This window comes from Salvia miltiorrhiza, chromosome 3, assembly GCF_028751815.1.
Source record: "Salvia miltiorrhiza cultivar Shanhuang (shh) chromosome 3, IMPLAD_Smil_shh, whole genome shotgun sequence".
Taxonomy (NCBI): Eukaryota; Viridiplantae; Streptophyta; class Magnoliopsida; order Lamiales; family Lamiaceae; genus Salvia; species Salvia miltiorrhiza.
The window spans coordinates 54,094,393-54,114,286 of NC_080389.1; the positions used below are offsets into that span (position 1 = coordinate 54,094,393).

The following is a 19,894-nucleotide window of genomic DNA, read 5'->3' on the forward strand; positions in this document are numbered from 1 at the left end:
TTTTATAATTTTGTTTACATATTTTTTTTTAAAAAAATTATGGAGTAGTTTTTAGTGTAATTAAGGAGAACAAAATTATATTGATCCATTTTAGAATTCTTTAATTTTAAAAATCACAAAAAAAAATTTTACAATGAATAAGTTAGGGTAATATAAAATTTTAAAACATTACTCTTTCCACTCTACTATCTTTAATATATTTTTTTCTCCTTAATGAGATGTTACTTTTTTATATTATAATTTTATTTTCTTTTCTATTCTTTTTTTTAAAGGTAGAAATAAGTAGATTTCATGTTCTGTATTTATGTTTTTTAATAATAATAGTTTAGAATGTAATAAAGGTGAAGGGAAAATATATTGATTCATTTTATAACTCTTGTTTTAAAATAATTTATGTATTAGTATAACTTTTTAGATGAATAATTAGTGTTATATATTAAAATATAATTTCAAATATGACTTTTTATTTATGCTTGTGTATGAAAATATTTATTTATCTATTATGGCTTGAAATACTCTATAATAATAATAATAATAATAATAATAATAATATTGTGTAATGCTAATTTCATTATCAAATAATTATTAGTTATTTAATAACCATAATTAGCATTAAACTTTATTCAAGTTGAAAATTTACATTTTTAATTCGAATTTTTATTGAGTAACTAATGTGAATTATTTTATTTTTAAAAAAAACATATTTTTTATTTACTTATATTTTAATTATGTTTAATATTTATATTTATTTATTTATTTAAATATATCATTTAATTTATATACAAGTCGTGCATCGCACGAAAGGGCGTAATTATTTTCAATGACAAAGGTGAGGAGAATATTGTGAAAACAAATTATTAACTAACATGATATATTCTAGATAGTCTCATAATTGTGTTGTATTTTGATGGACTTTGATTTAAGCTTTTATTTTTTCTGAAAAGATCAATTGGGTGTTCTCGTGTGTTTGTTTCATTTTTTTTCTTGTTGGAGGAGAAAGTATTATTTTTGTTGTTTATCAAAGTATGCATTCCAATTTTTGATAGGCATTTGAGCATCCACGCCCCATCCTTCTTCAGATGCAATGAATTGCATATGCAATTTGATATTTGATGTAGGAATCGCTTTGGTATGCGATTTCTTCCTTGTCGACATGGATTATACATTTCAATTTTGATGAGCTTCCGTTGATTTATCGAAATTTGAGCACCCACACCTCACCAAAGTTTTTTGCTGCGATATGCATGAACTTGATAAAATTTATTTAAGCACAAAAACAAAATTTAGGCGCTCAATTAGTCTTATTTTTCTGAAATATACCATATTGCCATGGCACCCAAATTCGGGCTTATATTTATGGAGTCCATAAAACCCAAAAAAGAAATTTACAAATGAATTTAACACCATAAGATAGGATGCATCAGATAATAGATTCTACTCAACAGTTGTAGTCAGTGAAAGGTTTTATAGAGATATTATCACAAAATCTACAAATTTTCTACCATACAACATAGTTGTGTCCACAAAGCTCAAAATGAGCGAACCTTATCACAGTCTAGAGATGACCATTTTTACTATCCTGCTCCATTTCCTCTGCATCCTCAAAGCGACGATCATTTATCTGAAGCTGCCAGAAGAGAGATTCTATAAATTATTCCATCCGCTACGATACTACACATATTACGTAATGAATCCGCATGCACAATCGCTCTTTTCATAAATTCACATAAAAACTGAGGAATACCTAGCTTGCACAGTCTAACCAATATCAACAATAGTAAAGTTAATTTCAAATACAATTTGCCGCTTCTTATTTATACATTCTGAAAGGTAGAGATAAAACTCGAAGCATTTACGCAAACCACCACTACATACCTGCACCACTGCATGAGCCAAGTCAAGATTTCCATTGGCACCAATTGGATGGGCTGGATTTTGGTGGGCAGCCCATTCCGAGTCATCATCCTCTGACCAGCCAAAAGAGAAGCAAAAGGGAAGCATAAGAATGTAGAAAACAGCTATAATAAAGCGAACAAGGACTTTCGGAATCAATTTAGTACCAGCAGCATTAAATTCCAGTTGATTGGCACTGAAAATCCAATTATTTTCACTCCCTTCCTCTACAGAAGCACAACAAAGTAGTTAGTCTGTGAAAAACATATAAAAGAAAATTTTCTATATCTTTGTCAAGGAAATTAATACCACCTTCAGTTGGATCAGGATTTAGCTCAGCACATTCACAGAATACTGCAAAAAGTGTGTCCACTGCACGAAATCAACGAGAAAATTGCCACTCATAAAATTGAATAAACGTTTACAAAGATGGGATGTGGATTTAAGCAAGGGAAATATAAAATGAAAAGCATAACCGCAACGGCTAATGGGTACATTGATTAGGATCTGAAGGCACAAATCTCATCTCAGTTATCTTGGACAAGTTCAACGTATCATCACTTTCAGACTCTGAATCTTCCAATTCATCTTCCTCAGCCCCATTCTCAATCTTGAAAAGAAAATAAATACAAAAACTATTAAAAAAGTATATCAAATATCATTATTACTAAAAAAAAGGCAAGTCTGACCAGGAGCTCGTAACATTATCAAATTATAATACTCCCCTCTGTCTATTATTAGTGGCTCACTTTCCATTTTGGATTGTCCCATTATAAGTGTCTCATTCCATAAATGACAAAAATTAACACATGAAAAAGGTGTGCACCTTATCACTTTTAACCAATTCACGCATTCTTCTTAATTCTCGTGTCCAAAAGTAGTGAGCCACTAATAATGGACGGAGGGAGTACAAATTATACCTTTTAATGCCTGCTTATGTTGAACAAAGTCACTTCAATGTGTATTCTAATAACTGCAAATACTATATTTCGGGTTATGTTTTCACTTCAAAAGCCCTCAACTTTTGATAAAGTTTGATTTGTCTCACTTTACAGAATCTGATGACAGAATAATGAGTCACCTCTCCACAATCTGCGTTATTCAATAAAATTGAAGAAAAAACCCTAAACCCTAAGCATCCGACAAGGTGACTCATCATTCCGTCGCCGGATTTTGTAAGGTGAGACAAAAACAAAACTTTTTCCAAAGCTAAGGGGTTTTGAAGTGAAAATGCAAGTTGAGGACATTTTTAGTGAAAGCTGAAAGTTGAGGACACGAACTATGATTAATCCCTACAATTTTTAGAATCTAAGTTTGTCTTTGGATCAAGAGATTCAACAAGCAAGGAAATAAATTGAGTGATTTAAACTAACAATTATTAAATTTTTACATCCTCAAAATCCTTCAAACCTATGCACAACCTAAAGGTAATACCAGCCAAATATCATGCAAACACATATAGACTATTTCATAGAAATTATCTAGTACAAGAAAACGTTTCAAACAAACAGCAATCCTCTTCTCTATTGTGTGTATACAGCACAAAAATCCATTCTAAAGTGGGAATGTTTATGCAAGTGTAACAAAAATATATATTGTTGCCTCTCCACAAGAAACGATTCCACCTTGGTCTTTGAACATACAGTTGTTAATATATATGATGCCTTAACTATTCCCAACACTAAGAAGTTGTTGATTAGTCTCTCGGCAACCGATAAGATGTTTTAAGGGAGACATGCACTTGTCCACCTGTCTTAGAGCAGTAGGCAATGTAAACTAGTTGTTAGTTGAATGTTTGGGTGGGTTTAGGGCTTGAAGACAAACGACCTATCTAAGTTCTTAACCATGAGTACATTTATAAACTACCCAAATTCGCTTAAAGAAACAAAAATCAGAAAGTCACTCCGTGAACCCCCACAAGCGCCCTTCTCCCAAAAACAAAAAGAATAGAAATGCAAAAGACAATAAAAAGACATAAAAAGACCTATCCATATTCTAATTTCGCATTATAAACTTCAAAAACCAACTTGAAAAAAATCAAATTGCAACTTAAATTCTATCAACAAAGTAAACTACAAATTAAATGAACAAAGAGCTTGAGCATTTGGACCTAAGGATCAATCACCTGTGCATAGATACAAGGAGAAGGGTAAGCCTCAGGATCTCTGGACACAGCGTGAAGCGACACCGAAATGAAGTCCACGGCATAGCCTTTCGCCCTATCCGAGTCGCTCAACCAAACTACTTGCCTTTCCACACATAGTTCGGAACAATCAATAACACCACAAAAACTAGAACAAAATATGCATAGAAAGTGGGAAGAGAATCGGTTTAACAACCTGGTGGTGATGTAGAGTGTGCCGGGGGACTCGGGCGGCCGGCTGCTGCTGCCAAGGACGATAGAGACGTCGTGCTGCACGTGCATTAGCTCCTCGCCGTGATTGGCGTCAACAAATGGTTGTCCCACGCCATCGCCAATTCTTTCAGTCACCAGTCGAATCGCAGAGGCCATTTGCCGGTGGTATTTAGGGTCGGAGAGCTTTTGGAGGGTTAAAATTGGAGAGACAAAACTATTTTTGTTTTATTTAAAACTAAAAAGGCGGTCTCTTTGCAAATGGAAACGAAATGATGATGAAATACTTTCCTTTTTTTTTTGCAGTAGATGATGAAATACTTTAAGACTTATAAGATGCAAATCATTATCCCCTAGAAAAAAAGAAAAAAAAAAAAAAAAAAGGCAAATCATTTTCTCAAAAAAATAAAGAAAATATAGAAGGCAAATCATCATTTATTGGCCAAAAGTCCAAATACAAAAGATGACATTAGTGTCACATAAGCGACTATCATATCTTCAGTTATTATAATATTTTTCGCACCGTCACACTAACTCATATTTAAATATTTATAAACTTCAGTTTTTTTAAATTAAAATTACAAGAATTATCTAAATATAATCAAATAAACAAACTTAAGCCAAACTCTATCTACACCAAGACGTGAACACTATCTACATAAAAGTGAGAAAATTACAATGCAAACGAGATTTGAACCCAAGATCTCTTAGAAATCATAATCTCACTTTGATAATCTTTTCATATTTTTTATATGTATAATTTGTGTATCTTAATTTTTATATTTATATTTAACTTCAATAAAATTAATATAATTATATTAATCAATTAATTAAATAATAAAATATAATTATAATAAAATTGTAAAAATAGTTCAAACACGGTGAATATTGAAATGCAAATTGTTAAAACTGAGTGATGCCCTCTAAAAAAAACTGTGAGTGATGCTTCATTTATTCTCTAATACGACAAATAATATATAAACGCAAATTACACACACTGAAAAATAAATAATAAAATTACACGCAAATTGCACACAATTACACACAATACTGAACAAAAACATGCATTAAACTTAACTAAAACAATATTCCCTACCGAATTGTGCCTAAACGAGCTGGCGTGAAGAGCAGGGTGGCGGGCTGGCGCAGCTGTATGGCTCGAGGGCGGAACGAAGCTTGGTGTCGAGGCACGAAGGAGAAATGGGCTTCTACGTGAGAATCACGCGCCCATAAAATAAAATAAAAACGAAATCTGGAAGAGAACCTTGGCAGAGAATGGAGGAGAGAAGAAAAAGAAAAAGAAATGGTGGGCGGCGGGTTTGGCGGGGGTAGGGTTGTTTTCATTTTTTTCTTTTTTAAATATCTTTTGCTTTAATTTGGATTTTTTATTTTTTAATTTCAAACTTCTTTAATTTCTTTTTAAAAAAATTATCCAACTTTTAATTATTGTAATATTTTATCTAATATTTGCCTAATTTTTTTTATTTTTTTCCTTTTAATTATTAGATTTTATATATTATTATAAATATTTAATTTTATTTTAATTAATAATATAATATAGAATTTTTAACTTTAATGAAATATTGAATTTTCAAATGAAAGAGTAAAAATGAGATTAATTGAAAATTAAGATTTTAGGGCCACTCATTGGAATGGGGTGACGCTAAGGTGGGAACCACCAATTAGCGCCACTTCTAAGACCACCGCCATCAGTGCCATTTTGGTGAAAGTCACCATAAGAAGACAAAAGCGAAAGTTTATGAAATAAATGAAAATTGCTCCTATTTGCATGACATTGGGCGCATGACCGCCCTCGAGACACTAGAGTGTCAAATGCCATGTGGCACCATTTCATTGGGTGCCACTTAATTTTATATATAATTTTAAATATTAATTTTTAATAGTTATTTGTAATATAAAAAAATTAAAAATTAGGAAAAAGATTCTATATATAGACTTCAATTTTTTTTTCATCACCACCATTTCAATATTCTTATTTTCCCAGCAATCTTTTAAATAGCCTTATTTTCTATCTTCATTTTGAAGTCATGGATCCAAATGACCTCAATTATTATTCAACTTTTGGATCTTTTTTTCACCCTCAAAATTTTTCAAATCCAGAAGATGTTCAAAATTCTTAGTACTACGAGAATTCTCAATTTTCTTCACACCTCAACTAAATTTCTACCCCTCACGAACATCCCATTTCAGGAAATATCTCTCGGAATTTATTTCAAGATGTCGAACACCCAAAGAAAAATCAGAAAGCTGCAAAAAATGTAGCTTGGTGCGTTAAAGAAGATGTAGCGCTTATGGCTTCTTGGATCGACTCGGAATATCTCTCGGAATTTATTTCAAGTTTGTTTAATTACATGATCAACAGGGATCGACTTTGCAATCGCGAAGCTCACAAAGCTCTTCAGAAGGACTTAATTGAGCATATATGGGCAAAATTCGGCACGACTAGTTGAATATGTAATTTGCATCTATTGTACTTGTAATTTTAATTTCCTATATGTATTTGTAATTTATTTTATGTATTTTAATTTTGTTTTACTCGTGTAATTTTTGTTGTATGATCAAATAAATTTTAAATTTTATTTATTTTATTAATTTCTCTATTATTTTAATTTTTAAAATATATTTAAAAATTATTGTGACTAATATAAGAATAAGAATAAAATAAAATAAAAAAGATATTTAGGTCATGTGAGTGTCACTAATGGGAGTAGATTTAAGATAAAAATTGGATTGTGTATGTGGAAGAGAGAAAAATAAATATTTTAATTGAAGGTTGGGTTGAGGGAAAGTCACTGATGGGGAGAGTCTAAGCGCGAAGGCCCAGCCAAGTTGACTACCACAATTCAGGCCGAAAAGTTATGTTTGAGATTTTTTTTGTATGTGTATTCCTTCACGCTCATTTTTGAGATCATTATCTGAATATATATTTTTCATTTGAGAAGCATAAAAAGTTCACTTTGATGTCTAATGAAAACAAAAAAAAAAAATCTCTGACCATCAAAAGGACATTGTATTGAAGTCGAGTGGATAAAGACATAAAGTATATATTTCCACATAATTTTAAAAAATAAAATTGAATATCCCATTGAATTCAAACCTTACACGTTACGGCATCTCCAATGGGAGGTGCTTCAAGGGTAGGGATGGCAACGGGTCGAATCTGGACTGGATCTGGTCAATACCAGATCTAGATCCGTTTTCATATACCAGATCCAGATCCGCAGATCTGAAAATTTTGGATTCAGATCCAGATCCGTCAGATCTGCGGATCCGTAGGTACAGATCCATGGATCTTTTATTTTTAAATTAAATTCAAAAATAAATCACAAAATTAACAACATCTAATTTTCATAATGAAAAATATTTCAATTGTCTTCAAAGCATGAGCAAAATATATCAATATTAACCACACAATCGAGCTAATCTACTAAAATTCAGATAGGTAATCAACTATTTCTCTCAATCAGGATAACAGCAAGATAACACCCAATTTGAAAATCACATGGTCCCAGTATTAGCTCCAAATAAATTTTGAGAGTTGCAAAAGAGAAAAAAAAAGTCAAAAATTAGACAAAATCAGAAAATCAAATCAACTTTTGACAAAATCAGAAATTGGCCTAACATGGAGACTGGCGGCGGTGGAGTCAGGCGGCGACCGGACGCAGGCGGTCTGAGATGGAAATGGAGACCGGACGCAGGCGGCCTGAGAAGGGAAAAATGGGCGGCGCCGCGGCGGACTGGTAAGGCGGCGTCTGCTGCAACTGTCTACTGCTGTCCCCGCCTTCGCCGGCGGTTGGCGGCCGAACTGGTGAGGCGGCAGACTGCGAACTGGTAAGGCGGCGTGCGACGGTTGGGCGAGGGAGTGAGTGAGAGTGGCTGAGGCGGCAGAGTGAGGGAGATTGGGAGAGGAACCGAGAGTCCGAGACTAGAGAGTGGTTTCAATTTTCAAAGTTATGCTAATTTTTCTATTAATTTATTTTTTTAATATATCTAATACTATTAATAAAATAAATATAAAAAATAAATAATATATTTTAAATAAAATCGGATCCACGGGTCGGATCTAAGTCGGATCCGGATCTCAAATTTCAAGATCCAGATCCAGATCCGTTTTAGAAAATGAGATCCAGATCCGCGGGTCCAAAAAAATAAGATCCAGATCCGTAAAAACGGATCTGGATCCACGGATCTGGACCGGGTCCAAGATCCATTGCCATCCCTATTCAAGGGGTTCTATAAAGTGATCCCCACTTTAGCACCCCCTCTCCAATGCAAATGTTCTATATTCTACTGGGGATTTTTAAATCTCCATTTTCATTTAATCTCATTTTTACAATTTTATTTTAAAATTCTATTTTTCATTAAAAATAAAATTAACATTACAATAATTAAAATAAAATATAAAATTAAAAATATTAGAATAATTAAAAATTAGACAAAAAAACTAAAAGAATTAAAAAAAAAAAAAAATTCTACCTAAACCCCATGGCCCAAACCGGCTCAACCCCCCGCTTCTCTTCTTTTTCTCCTTTTTCCTTCCCCCACCGCCTCCCTTCTCCCCCACTTCTCTTATTCTTCCCCCAATTTTTGCAATTTTTTTTTATATTTCGCGCGTCCCTCGAATGCGCCTACCATCTCCCCTCTTCGCCTTTGGTTCTTGGCTTAACATCTGGGACGCACTGTCGTGGCTTCCGGCGCGTGGTGCGCCCCCAAAATCGCGTCGATTCGGTGCTTAATATTAGACGTTGGAGATACTGTTATAATTTTCAATTTGAAATTGTAGATTTCAAAAATAATTTTAATTTTTACCAACCAGTGCCGCGGTGCGCCCCCAATACTGCGTCGATCCGATGCTTAATATTCGGCACTGGAGATGCTGTTATAATTTTCAATTCGAAATTGTAGATTTCAAAAATAATTTTAATCTTTACCAACTCTTGCCAAACATTAAGCCATATAACCTATACTTCATCCTATCATTTTTAACACTATCTACAATTTCTTTAAGAGGGTGTTTGGCTAAGCTTATTTTAAAGAGCTTATAAGCTATTGGAGCTTATAAGATATTTTAAGAGATTATAAGATGAAAATTTTTAAGATCTTATAAGTTATCAAAGTGTTTGGATAATTGAGCTTATAAGCTAGGAAGAGAAATTTTTGTTAAAGAGAGAAATTTTTTATTAGGGAGAGAAAATCGAAAAAAATGAAATTAGAATGATATATAACAAAAATAAAAAATCATAGTTGAATTATTTTTGTAAAATGAGTGTTTCTTATAAGAAAATGATAAAATAAGTTGTGGTAGGGAATCTTATTTTTTAGAGAGCTTAATTTTACAGCTTATAAGCTCTTTGAGAACTTATTTTACCAAATATTTTAAAAGAGCTTATAAGTTCTTAAACAGCTTATAATCATTGGATGAATTATATATATCTCTTATAGACTCACAATAAGATTAGGATGCCAAAAAATCCACTGGACCGGCCCATTAACGTTTATTAAAAATGGGCCAGTTTAAACCCACAAATATTACAAAACCCTAGTCGTCAACCTTTTCATCGAGCTAGTGTTGGTGGCCGTCGATTTTTGGGGAACACCCGAGCTTCAGAAGCAAACAGAGAGCCGCGCCGCCACCGCTGCCGACGCCATGGGTCGCATGCACAGCCGCGGGTCCTCATTTTTCTCTTCATTCATCTATTTTTAGTTTCTCTTTTACCTATTATTATTCTCTGAGCATCAATTTGAATTCTTCGCGTTGTGTTTCAGAAAGGGTATTTCCGCTTCAGCCCTTCCCTACAAGAGAACACCGCCCAGCTGGCTCAAAATCTCCTCTGAAGATGTGATTTTTTTCACCCACTCTAACGCCAAATATTTCATATTCACGAACCTTTTTCACTTTTTCTGAAGTTTGTACAATTATTGGTTGTTTTTTCAAGGTTGAGGAGAATATCTGTAAGTTTGCAAAGAAGGGTCTCACTCCGTCGCAGATCGGCGTGATTCTCCGTGATTCACACGGCATTGCACAGGTGAAGAGCGTCACCGGAAGCAAGATTCTCCGCATTCTCAAGGGTCACGGTATAATTCTATGTACTTTTTCAGTTTTTCCGTTTCTTTCCGAATTTAAGCTTTCTGGATGAAGAAAGGATTTTTGTTTGGTAATGTGAAAACAGAGCTTGCGCCTGTGTTATTTAAACTTTACCATTTTAAGTTTTCTGCTTCTAAACTGTAGTCCGTTATGATTGAGGGTTTGATAATTGTTAAACAGCGGCTGCAACTATTTAATGTCATTTTCCATTTTTTTGTTTATTTGTGAATTTTATTTAACTTGACCTCAAAATGGTGTCCCATGATTAAAGGGTTTTTGGTAACTCTTAAACAGGACTTGCACCTGAAATTCCAGAGGATTTGTACCACTTGATAAAGAAAGCTGTGGCTATCAGAAAGCATTTGGAGAGGAACAGGAAGGATAAGGACTCCAAGTTTAGGTTGATTTTGGTGGAGAGCAGGATTCACCGCCTTGCTCGTTACTACAAGAAGACAAAGAAGCTGCCGCCCGTCTGGAAATAGTATATCTCTTACTCTATTTTTTATATGCATTTCTTTTGATAACTGATTACTTGTGTAGGTAAACCAGTGTTTATTTCATGCTGCTCTATTGGTTTTCAGTATTGGTTGTTGTCTACTCCATTTATTTGTCTCTAAATGAATCTATATCATATGATTCTCCCATGATATGAGTACTCTATTTTTATTTAAGCATTTATTTTTTGTGATGTTGTGCAAGTGGTATCTTAGAAATTACTTGTTGAATGAAGTTCAAAGCAGTGTAGAAAAAACTAATTTTGTTGTATTTGATAAACAATCCATAATTTTGTTGAAAGCTTTACTTGTCACACTATAACATTGAGTTGGAAATATAGATTGATTCTTTCTTTTTTGGGTGATAGATTGAGCTCAAATTTTCATTTTGACAAATTTCTAGGCTCTACATCTGTAAAGAGAGACAAATTTATTGATATCTATTGAAAGATTTGTTTACATTTGATTTGGTGTTGTCTGCATTCACTTGAATGTGTTTAGGGCGAGTACCTTTGGCAAACTTTGCTCATCAAGTTCATGATTAATCTACTATGTCAGTAGAATGTGATTGTGATTGGGACTAATACCTTTTGCAAACTTTGCTCATCAAGTTCATGATTAATACTTTGCTCATCAAGTTCATGATTAATCTACTATGTCAGTAGAGTGTGATTGGGACTAATACCTTTTCCAAACTTTTATGTTGAAACTTTCGGTCGCTCTTTTCCCCAATTTTTGTTGCCATCTTATGTTTTACCATTGGTAATCTTGATTTTGCTTGTTCACTACATATAGTTCTTGTGTCTTAGCATTTGTTGTTAAATCCAATTCTCTTGTATATGACATGAATCCTGTTGCAATATTTTCATAAACCTTTTTGTGCAGTGAGTCAACAACCGCAAGCACTCTGGTTGCTTAGGCCAGGGAAGTTATTAGGTGAGCACCGGAGATACACAGTATGCCAAGTCGTGGGCAAATTATGGATTTTGGCAAAGGATCATATCTTTCAAGAATTTTGTTCTTTGATTTGACATTGTTTTACAGTTTTGCTCTTTGATTTCTGTATTGTTTTTTGTTTGACTTGTTGGCCATGAAATTCATGAAGAAACTTTAGCTGTCGAATTTGCTTTGATTCAATTTATATATAATGCATTTTTGACTTATTTTCCCAAGCTTATGAACATGCTATTTGTCACGCCAATCATCTATGTTAACTTTGTATGTTGCTTCTTGATGCATTTCTTATGTTTTCGAGCATTTTAATAAAACGATTTCAGTAGCACCAACTATTAATCCATTGAAAGTGTCATTTATTAGCTACTGTGTCATATTTAAGGCCTTATAGATATATTGATGTTGTCTTTCATAAAAGTTGAGATATACCGACTCATGTTTGGTTGTTATATCCTCCAATGCTAATCCATATGTTTTGGCAAAACTTATAATATTTTATTTAAAATTTACCTTTTAATTTTTTTTATTCTTTACACAAAACACATATTTAATTATTTAATTAATGTTTTAGCATAATTCAAAAAATATTTTTTTTACTTTATGTATAGAGTACTCCATCCGTCCCGCTAAAAGTGGACACATTTCCTTTTTGGGTGTCCCATTAAAAGTGGCTACTTTCTAAAAATGACAAAAGTTTACTTTAATTAAGTCAACAATTACTCACTAATTTGGTCAACAATTGTAGGCCACTTTCTAAAAATGCCAAAATTACTCACTAATTTGGTCAACAATTGTAGGCCACTTTCTAAAAATTACTCACTAATTTTGGTGGGTCACACTCAATTAAAATATAACAATCTCCTTCTTAATCTTCGTGCCGAAACAAACGTGGCCGCTTTTAGCGGGACGGAGGGAGTAATTATTAATTTACTTTTTGGTGGATAAATAAATTACTCAAATTGAACAAAAAGATGTGCATGGTTTTACGACTCATTCTACGAGGCTAGGGATATGACTCGAAAAAAGCATTTAGAAAATTAGTAATTTTTTTGTGCTCATAAAATATACTTCAATTTATTATTTCTCATCCGTCCACATAGAATGTGTTTAGTCTATTTTTGTTAAATTTTCCACTCACAATAAAGTATGACTCTTCCTTCACTCACAACATATTCAACTACTTTATTTTTATTTCACTCATAATATATTCAATTATTTTATTAAAACTCGTGTCATCAAAGAGATACTAAGGATGGAGGGAGTATTTCTTTGCGGTGCACTTTAGGAGGCTAGGGATATAATTCAAAAAGAGCATCGAGAAAATCACTCTCTCAGAGTCTAGGGATATGACTCAAAAATAACATTGAAAAAATTATTTATTTGTATAGACCGTCGATTTTGGTCTTTTCATTTTTTTTTTCCTATTTTTCTTGTGAATTATTTTTTGTTTTAGTTCTCATTTTCTCATTGCGAAACAATACAAGTTACTTATTTTTTTTTATCTCTTTTCTATCAAATACCATGTTTTAATTTTAATTAATTATATAATTTTAATTTAGATATGAATGATAATTATAGAATTACTTTCATACGTAGATGTAATTATAACAATTATGCATTTGGGATATTATGAATTTTAAGATTTGGTGTGACTTAAATTACTTTTCGTTACAAACTTCCTAATAACGACATTGAATACAAACCTTACGCGTTAGAATTTTCAATTCGAAAATGTTGATTTGGCCATATTTATAACTTCCACACCTAAAAGGCCAAAAGAATGCCATGTTATGTTTGCAATATTTCAAAAATAATTTTATTTTTTGCTACTTCTCCCTTCTTATAATAGTACATAAAAATAGCCATGCATCAAATTGGAATACGAAATCTCATCGACTTCCAATTTAATTTGGGTAATCACTAGGGATGTCAATCGGGCCAGCCCACCGGGTTTTCGGGCTAGCTCTATCGGGTTCCGGGTTAGTCGGGTGCGGGCTAATCGGGTTGGAGATTTTTTCGGGTTGTAAATCTTCAACCCTAACCCTAAACTTTCGGGTTTCGGGCTAGCCCATCGGGCTAATCAGGTTAAATGCGTAAAAATAAAATTATCATTTGTATTTTATTATTCCTAATGATCTAATGTATAATGTATAAAATATACATAGATATTAAAGATATAAATTATATAGCAAAGCATGAAATGCAAAAATATAAGATATTCAAGATTACATAAATAAAATTATATTAAAATGAGATAGTAAAATTTAACATGTATCAATGCACTAGAATCAATCTGGATTATTACTGAATAATTAGTGGATTTGTCATGCACTTCTCATTGACAGAAAAAAAAAATTGGTATAACTTTAAAATGAGATACTAATAATTAATTTCTAACTAATGAGATACTAATAATTAATTTCTAACTAATGAGATACTAATAATCAATTTCTACAAAAAAAATCCGTAATTAATTTCACTTTTTTTAATGAGATTGCACACACAGTGATACACACATACATATATATTCTAACTATTTAATTTCACTTTTTTTAATGAGGCTACATATATATATTTAAGCAAATACCATAGATTTAAACATAGCAGAAGTTGTAACTGGATGCATCGATCAGTCACAATTCCGTCAGCCCACCGGGCCAGCCCATCGGGTTTTCGGGCTACCCCTATCGGGTTCCGGGTTAGTCGGGTGCGGGCTAATCGGGCTGGAGGTTTTTTCGGGTTGCAATTTTTCAACCCTAACCCTCTAATTTTGTCGGGTTATTCGGGTCGGCCCACGGGTTTCGGGCTGCATTGACATTCCTAGTAATCACAAGTAATAAGTTGCGGATGATGAGAAGATTATCCGTCGTAGTCGAAGGTGGCAGCGCGACGACGATTCCCAAACCAAAAAGGCAGCGCAGCGGAGAAAAAGATGGTAGAGAGAGAGAATATAGTGATATCGATGTCTCATAACGAGGTTCCACAGTTGATATGTGTAATTCAGGGGCTCATCAAGGTTGCCCCTTAGTATAATAAAACTACTGCAAAACCTGATGAATTTCCTTTTGAGTTCACTCCGCTTCTGATCACACTTTGGTGCAATCGTCAATCGTCGCTCGTTGATAGACAAGACTGAGCTATGGAGGGATGTTGCTTGTCAACACTTCAACTCCTTCGGAGCAGATTTCTCAATAATTTGGGTTTTCCGAAGAATTCAGAGAGAGTGGCAACGCGACGACGACCATTTTTCAATTTGTTATTTTAGAGGTAAATTTATATTGTTTTCATAAAAAATAGTATTTTTTAAATATTTTTTTCTATGAATGAATAATTTTTATTTTTATTATAGTAAATTGGCCATTTTTACACACGGACTAATTCGATGAATTGTATATAACTCTATGGGGGGCCGTTGCTAGAGAAGAATTGAGGCCTGACTCACAATGAGGATTAGCAGACCCAAAATCCAGTGGACCGGCCCATTAACGTTTATTAAAAATGGGCCAGTTTAAACCCACAAATATTACAAAACCCTAGTCGTCAACCTTTTCATCGAGCTAGTGTTGGTGGCCGTTGATTTTAGGGAACAGCCGACCCTCAGAAGCAAACAGAGTGCTGCGCCGCCACCGCTGCCGTCGCCATGGGTCGCATGCACAGCCGCGGGTGCTCATTTTTCTCTTCTCTTTCTCTAGCATCATTCTATTTTTAGTTTCTCTTTTCCCTATTATTATTATTGTTATTATCTGAGCATCAATTTGAATTCTTCGCGTTGTGTTTCAGAAAGGGTATTTCCGCTTCAGCCCTTCCATACAAGAGAACCCCGCCCAGCTGGCTCAAAATCTCCTCTGAAGATGTGATTTTTTTTTCACCCACTCTAACGCCAAATATTTCATATTCACTAACCTTTTTCAATTTTTCTGATGTTTGTACAATTATTTGTTGTTTTTTTCAAGGTTGAGGAGAATATCTGTAAGTTTGCAAAGAAGGGTCTCACTCCGTCGCAGATCGGCGTGATTCTCCGTGATTCACACGGCATTGCACAGGTGAAGAGCGTCACCGGAAGCAAGATTCTCCGCATTCTCAAGGGTCACGGTATAATTCTATGTATTTTTTTTCAGCTTTTCCGTTTATTCCCGAATTTAAGCTTTTCTGGATTGAGAACTGATTTCTGTTTGGTAATGTGATAACAGAGCTTGCGCCTGTGTTATTTAACTTTCAGATTTTGTGTACCATTTTAAGTTTTCTACTTCTAAACTGAAGTCCGTTATGATTGAGGGTTTGATAATTGTTAAACAGCGGCAGCAACTATTTAATGTAATTTTCCATTTTTTTGTTTGTTTATGAATTTTAATTAACTTGGCCGCAAAATGGTGTCCTGTGATTAAAGGGTGTTTGGTAACTCTTAAACAGGACTTGCACCTGAAATTCCAGAGGATTTGTACCACTTGATAAAGAAAGCTGTGGCTATCAGAAAGCATTTGGAGAGGAACAGGAAGGATAAGGACTCCAAGTTTAGGTTGATTTTGGTGGAGAGCAGGATTCACCGCCTTGCTCGTTACTACAAGAAGACAAAGAAGCTGCCGCCCGTCTGGAAATAGTATATCTCTTACTCTATTTTTTATATGCATTTCTTTTGATAACTGCTTACTTGTGTAGGTAAACCAGTGTTTATTTCATGCTGCTCTATTGGTTTTCAGTATTGGTTGTTGTCTACTCCATTTATTTGTCTCTAAATGAATCTATATCATATGATTCTCCCATGATATGAGTACTCTATTTTTATTTAAGCATTTATTTTTTGTGATGTTGTCTTAGAAATTACTTGTTTGAGTGAAGTTCAAAGCAGTTTGGCAAAAACTAAGTTTATTGTATTTGTTAGACAATCCCATAATTTTGTCGAAGCTTTCTTGTCACACTATAAAATTGAGTTGGAAAGATAAATTAACGCTTTCATTTTTGGGTGATAGATTTTGATCATATTTTCATTTTGACAATTTTCTAGGTTCTACATCTTAAAGAGAGACAAATTTTTATTGATATTGATTAAAAGATTTGTTTTCGTTTGAATGTGTTTAGCAGTACCTTTGTCTAACTTTGCTCATCAAGTTCATGATTAATCTGCTATGTCAGTAGAGTGTGATTGGGGTCAATACCTTTTGCAAACTTTTATGTTGTATATTCAGTCGCTCTTTTCCCCAATTTTTGTTACCATCTTCTATTTTACCATCAGTAATCTTGATTTAGCTTGTTTTATGTTGTATATTCAGTCGCTCTTTTCTCCAATTTTTGTTACCATCTTCTGTTTTACCCATCAGTAATCTTGATTTAGCTTGTTCACTAGGCATAGTTCTTGTGTCTTATCATTTGTTGTTAAATCCTTGTCTCTTGCGTCTTATCATTTGTTGTTAAATCCTTGTCTCTTGTCCTTGTCTCTTGCGTCTTATCATTTGTTGTTAAATCCTTGTCTCTTGCATATGCCATGAGTCCTGTTGCAATATTTTCATAAACCTTTTTGTGCAGCGAGTCAACAACCGCAAGCACTCTCGTGGCTTAGTCTAGGGGATTTACTGGAGAAGTTTTTAGGTGAGCACCGGAGATACACAGTCTGTGCCAAGTCGTGGCCAAATTATGTATTTTGGCAAAGTATCATCATATTTGTCAAGAATTTTGTTCTTTGATTTGACATTGTTGTTCAAAAATTGATGACAATTTTTGATATTACAGTTTTGCTCTTTGATTTCTGTATTGTTTTTTGTTTGACTTGTTGGCCATCAAATTCATGAAATACTTTAGCTGTCGAATTTGGTTTGATTCAAATTATATATAATGAATTTCTGACTAAGTTTCCAACCTTAATTGTAATTGATAGTCATATCACGCCACTCATCTACTCATCTATGTCAACTATTGAAAGTCTATTGGATGTCTTGCTCATTCGCTACCATGTCATATTTCATTCGCTACCATGTCATATTTGTACGATGTAAAATTTTTGTTTCTCCAATTAAAATTTTTGTTTCTCCAATTAAAACATAACTTCAAAGAAAAATATTTCATTCGCTACCATGTCATATTTGTACGATGTAAAATTTTTGTTTCTCCAATTAAAATTTTTGTTTCTCCAATTAAAACATAACTTCAAAGAAAAATATAAGTTCAAGTTAAAAACAAATCATAAACTTCAAAGTTAAATAATACTAGTATTACTCCCGTGCGATGTACGGTGATACTAAAATAAAATTATATTTTAGAATATTATAGTATGTGAATATAGTAGCATGAAAATGAAGATGAAACCATTTTATAGTTAGTGATAACAAAAAAATTATATTTTAAAATATTATATTTAGAATGAAGATAGTAGCCTTAAAATAAAAATGATGTTGGTGATAACAAAAAAAATTATATTTTAAAATATTATATTTAGAATGAAGATAGTAGCCTTAAAATAAAAATGAAATCATCTTGTAATTGGAGGCGTATCAAATGAATGACCAAGAACTTGACAAAATCTTTTTATCTAATGATTATTATTATCTATTTAAAATTTCCACCAAAATATTTAGATATTTTTCTTTCAAATTTTCTATTGGTCTTGAAAGGATTTTTAGAATTTTTACTTACTTTTTACTGATTTTCATTTTACAACATATTTTTTTGAGGCATTAATTGATTGTAAATCCAAAAATTATTAGTGAATTTTGATATATTTTTTAGCTATATAAAGTTGTAGTATAAATACATAAACATTAGCTTATTTCAGAATTTGCCCTTAATTTTAATTTCGTACAAATTAAAACATACATGAAAAAATTTAAGATGATATAATATATACACATTATATTAAAGAGTTAATATGCAAAAACACCCCTAACGTTACCACCCCAAATATACTTAAGCCCCTAACATAACATTGATAGCAACTAACACCCCAAAGTTCATTAAGTACTACAATTAAACCAATAAACAAAATTTCTTTCACAAAATTAAGAAATTCATTATTTTTAAATTTATATAATATATAAAAGGGGTGTTTTTTCCCTCCATTTTTTCTCTTTCTTCTCCCATCAATTTTTTCATATAGTAAATATTTTCATACACAGACAAAAATAAAAGAATTGCAAAATTTTAACAAAGAGAAAGAAAATAGAATATTTTAAAATTTTAGGAACTTATTTGTTTTAAATTTATTTTTATACCATATTAAATATTTTGTTACAAACTTAAATATAAGATGCTTATTAAATATTTCTTCATAAATTAAATTTGATATTATTTAAAAAAGTATTAAAATTGTAAAAGAAAAAAGAGATGAAAAATAATGAAAAAAATCATGGGAGAAGAGAGAGTAAAAATGGTGGGAAAAAATGGAGGGAGAAAACTCCTCTTTTATATATTATATAGATTTGGGGATATTTATTTTTATCATTAATCATTTTTTATATTTATGATCATGTAATTATTTATCGCACTCTCAATTTGATGTAGTATTTTTGTATCTCTAATTAAAAATATAACTTCGAAGAAAAATATAAGCTCAAGTTAGAAACTAATCATAAACTTCAAAATTAAACAATATTTGGGGACGTTTATTTTTATCATTGAATATTTTTTATATTTATGATCATGTCATTCTTTATCGCACCCTCAATTTGAAAATCTTGGATTTTTCACCGGCACCATCTATCAAATCATGCAAGTTTTCATCGAATATGCAATCTTATGCCTGCATATTCTTAGAATCTCTTTTTCTGGTGTGTTTCGATTCGTTCATGTATCCCTTCGCTTCAAATTATTAACAGGAGCTATTCTTTGTCGTGCCTTGTGCACCGACGATCACTTTTTACTTTAGCCCCGAACATCATATGTCTGCTAACAAGCATTTGATAACATCTGCTCTAATCATCTGCTAACAAGCATTTGATAACTCTGATTTTAAGCTCAGTGATAAGCGTGCCACTTAACTAGAATAACTACCAACCTACCATCAATCGTGAGCTAGACGATAAATTTAACCCGAGAATAATCAACGTATGATGAAAATAACATCCAAAAACTAGAATTAGGTCAGAAAGTTTTATGTTGCAAATTGTA

At 32.6% G+C, this 19,894-nt stretch overlaps 3 protein-coding genes across 4 annotated transcripts; 2 read left to right on the forward strand and 1 right to left on the reverse strand.

Moving 5' to 3' along the window:
- Positions 1 to 1,396: 1,396 nt before the first annotated feature.
- On the reverse strand, positions 1,397 to 5,574 carry LOC131014428 (chloride conductance regulatory protein ICln). 2 transcript variants are annotated; one of them, XM_057942408.1, is made up of 8 exons: positions 5,343 to 5,574; positions 4,233 to 4,599; positions 4,019 to 4,142; positions 2,389 to 2,503; positions 2,206 to 2,265; positions 2,061 to 2,120; positions 1,876 to 1,967; positions 1,397 to 1,627 (listed from the first exon to the last, which is right to left on the reverse strand). In XM_057942408.1, the coding sequence occupies exons 2-8, from the start codon at positions 4,403 to 4,405 to the stop codon at positions 1,556 to 1,558; spliced, it is 696 nt and encodes a 231-aa protein (XP_057798391.1). In that variant the 5' UTR covers positions 4,406 to 4,599; positions 5,343 to 5,574; the 3' UTR covers positions 1,397 to 1,555. The 2 variants fall into 2 exon arrangements, with proteins under 2 accessions (XP_057798391.1, XP_057798392.1); XM_057942409.1 differs by having other exon boundaries at positions 1,397 to 1,621; positions 5,343 to 5,572.
- Positions 5,575 to 9,708: 4,134 nt separating this feature from the next.
- On the forward strand, positions 9,709 to 12,007 carry LOC131014429 (40S ribosomal protein S13-like). Its single transcript, XM_057942410.1, has 5 exons — positions 9,709 to 9,937; positions 10,034 to 10,106; positions 10,204 to 10,342; positions 10,647 to 10,833; positions 11,732 to 12,007. Exons 1-5 carry the CDS (start codon positions 9,915 to 9,917, stop codon positions 11,763 to 11,765), a joined length of 456 nt encoding a protein of 151 aa, XP_057798393.1. The 5' UTR covers positions 9,709 to 9,914; the 3' UTR covers positions 11,766 to 12,007.
- A 3,297-nt stretch (positions 12,008 to 15,304) lies between these two features.
- Positions 15,305 to 17,598, forward strand: LOC131014430 (40S ribosomal protein S13-like). Its single transcript, XM_057942411.1, has 5 exons — positions 15,305 to 15,463; positions 15,581 to 15,653; positions 15,754 to 15,892; positions 16,211 to 16,397; positions 17,321 to 17,598. The coding sequence occupies exons 1-5, from the start codon at positions 15,441 to 15,443 to the stop codon at positions 17,352 to 17,354; spliced, it is 456 nt and encodes a 151-aa protein (XP_057798394.1). The 5' UTR covers positions 15,305 to 15,440; the 3' UTR covers positions 17,355 to 17,598.
- Positions 17,599 to 19,894: the final 2,296 nt, after the last annotated feature.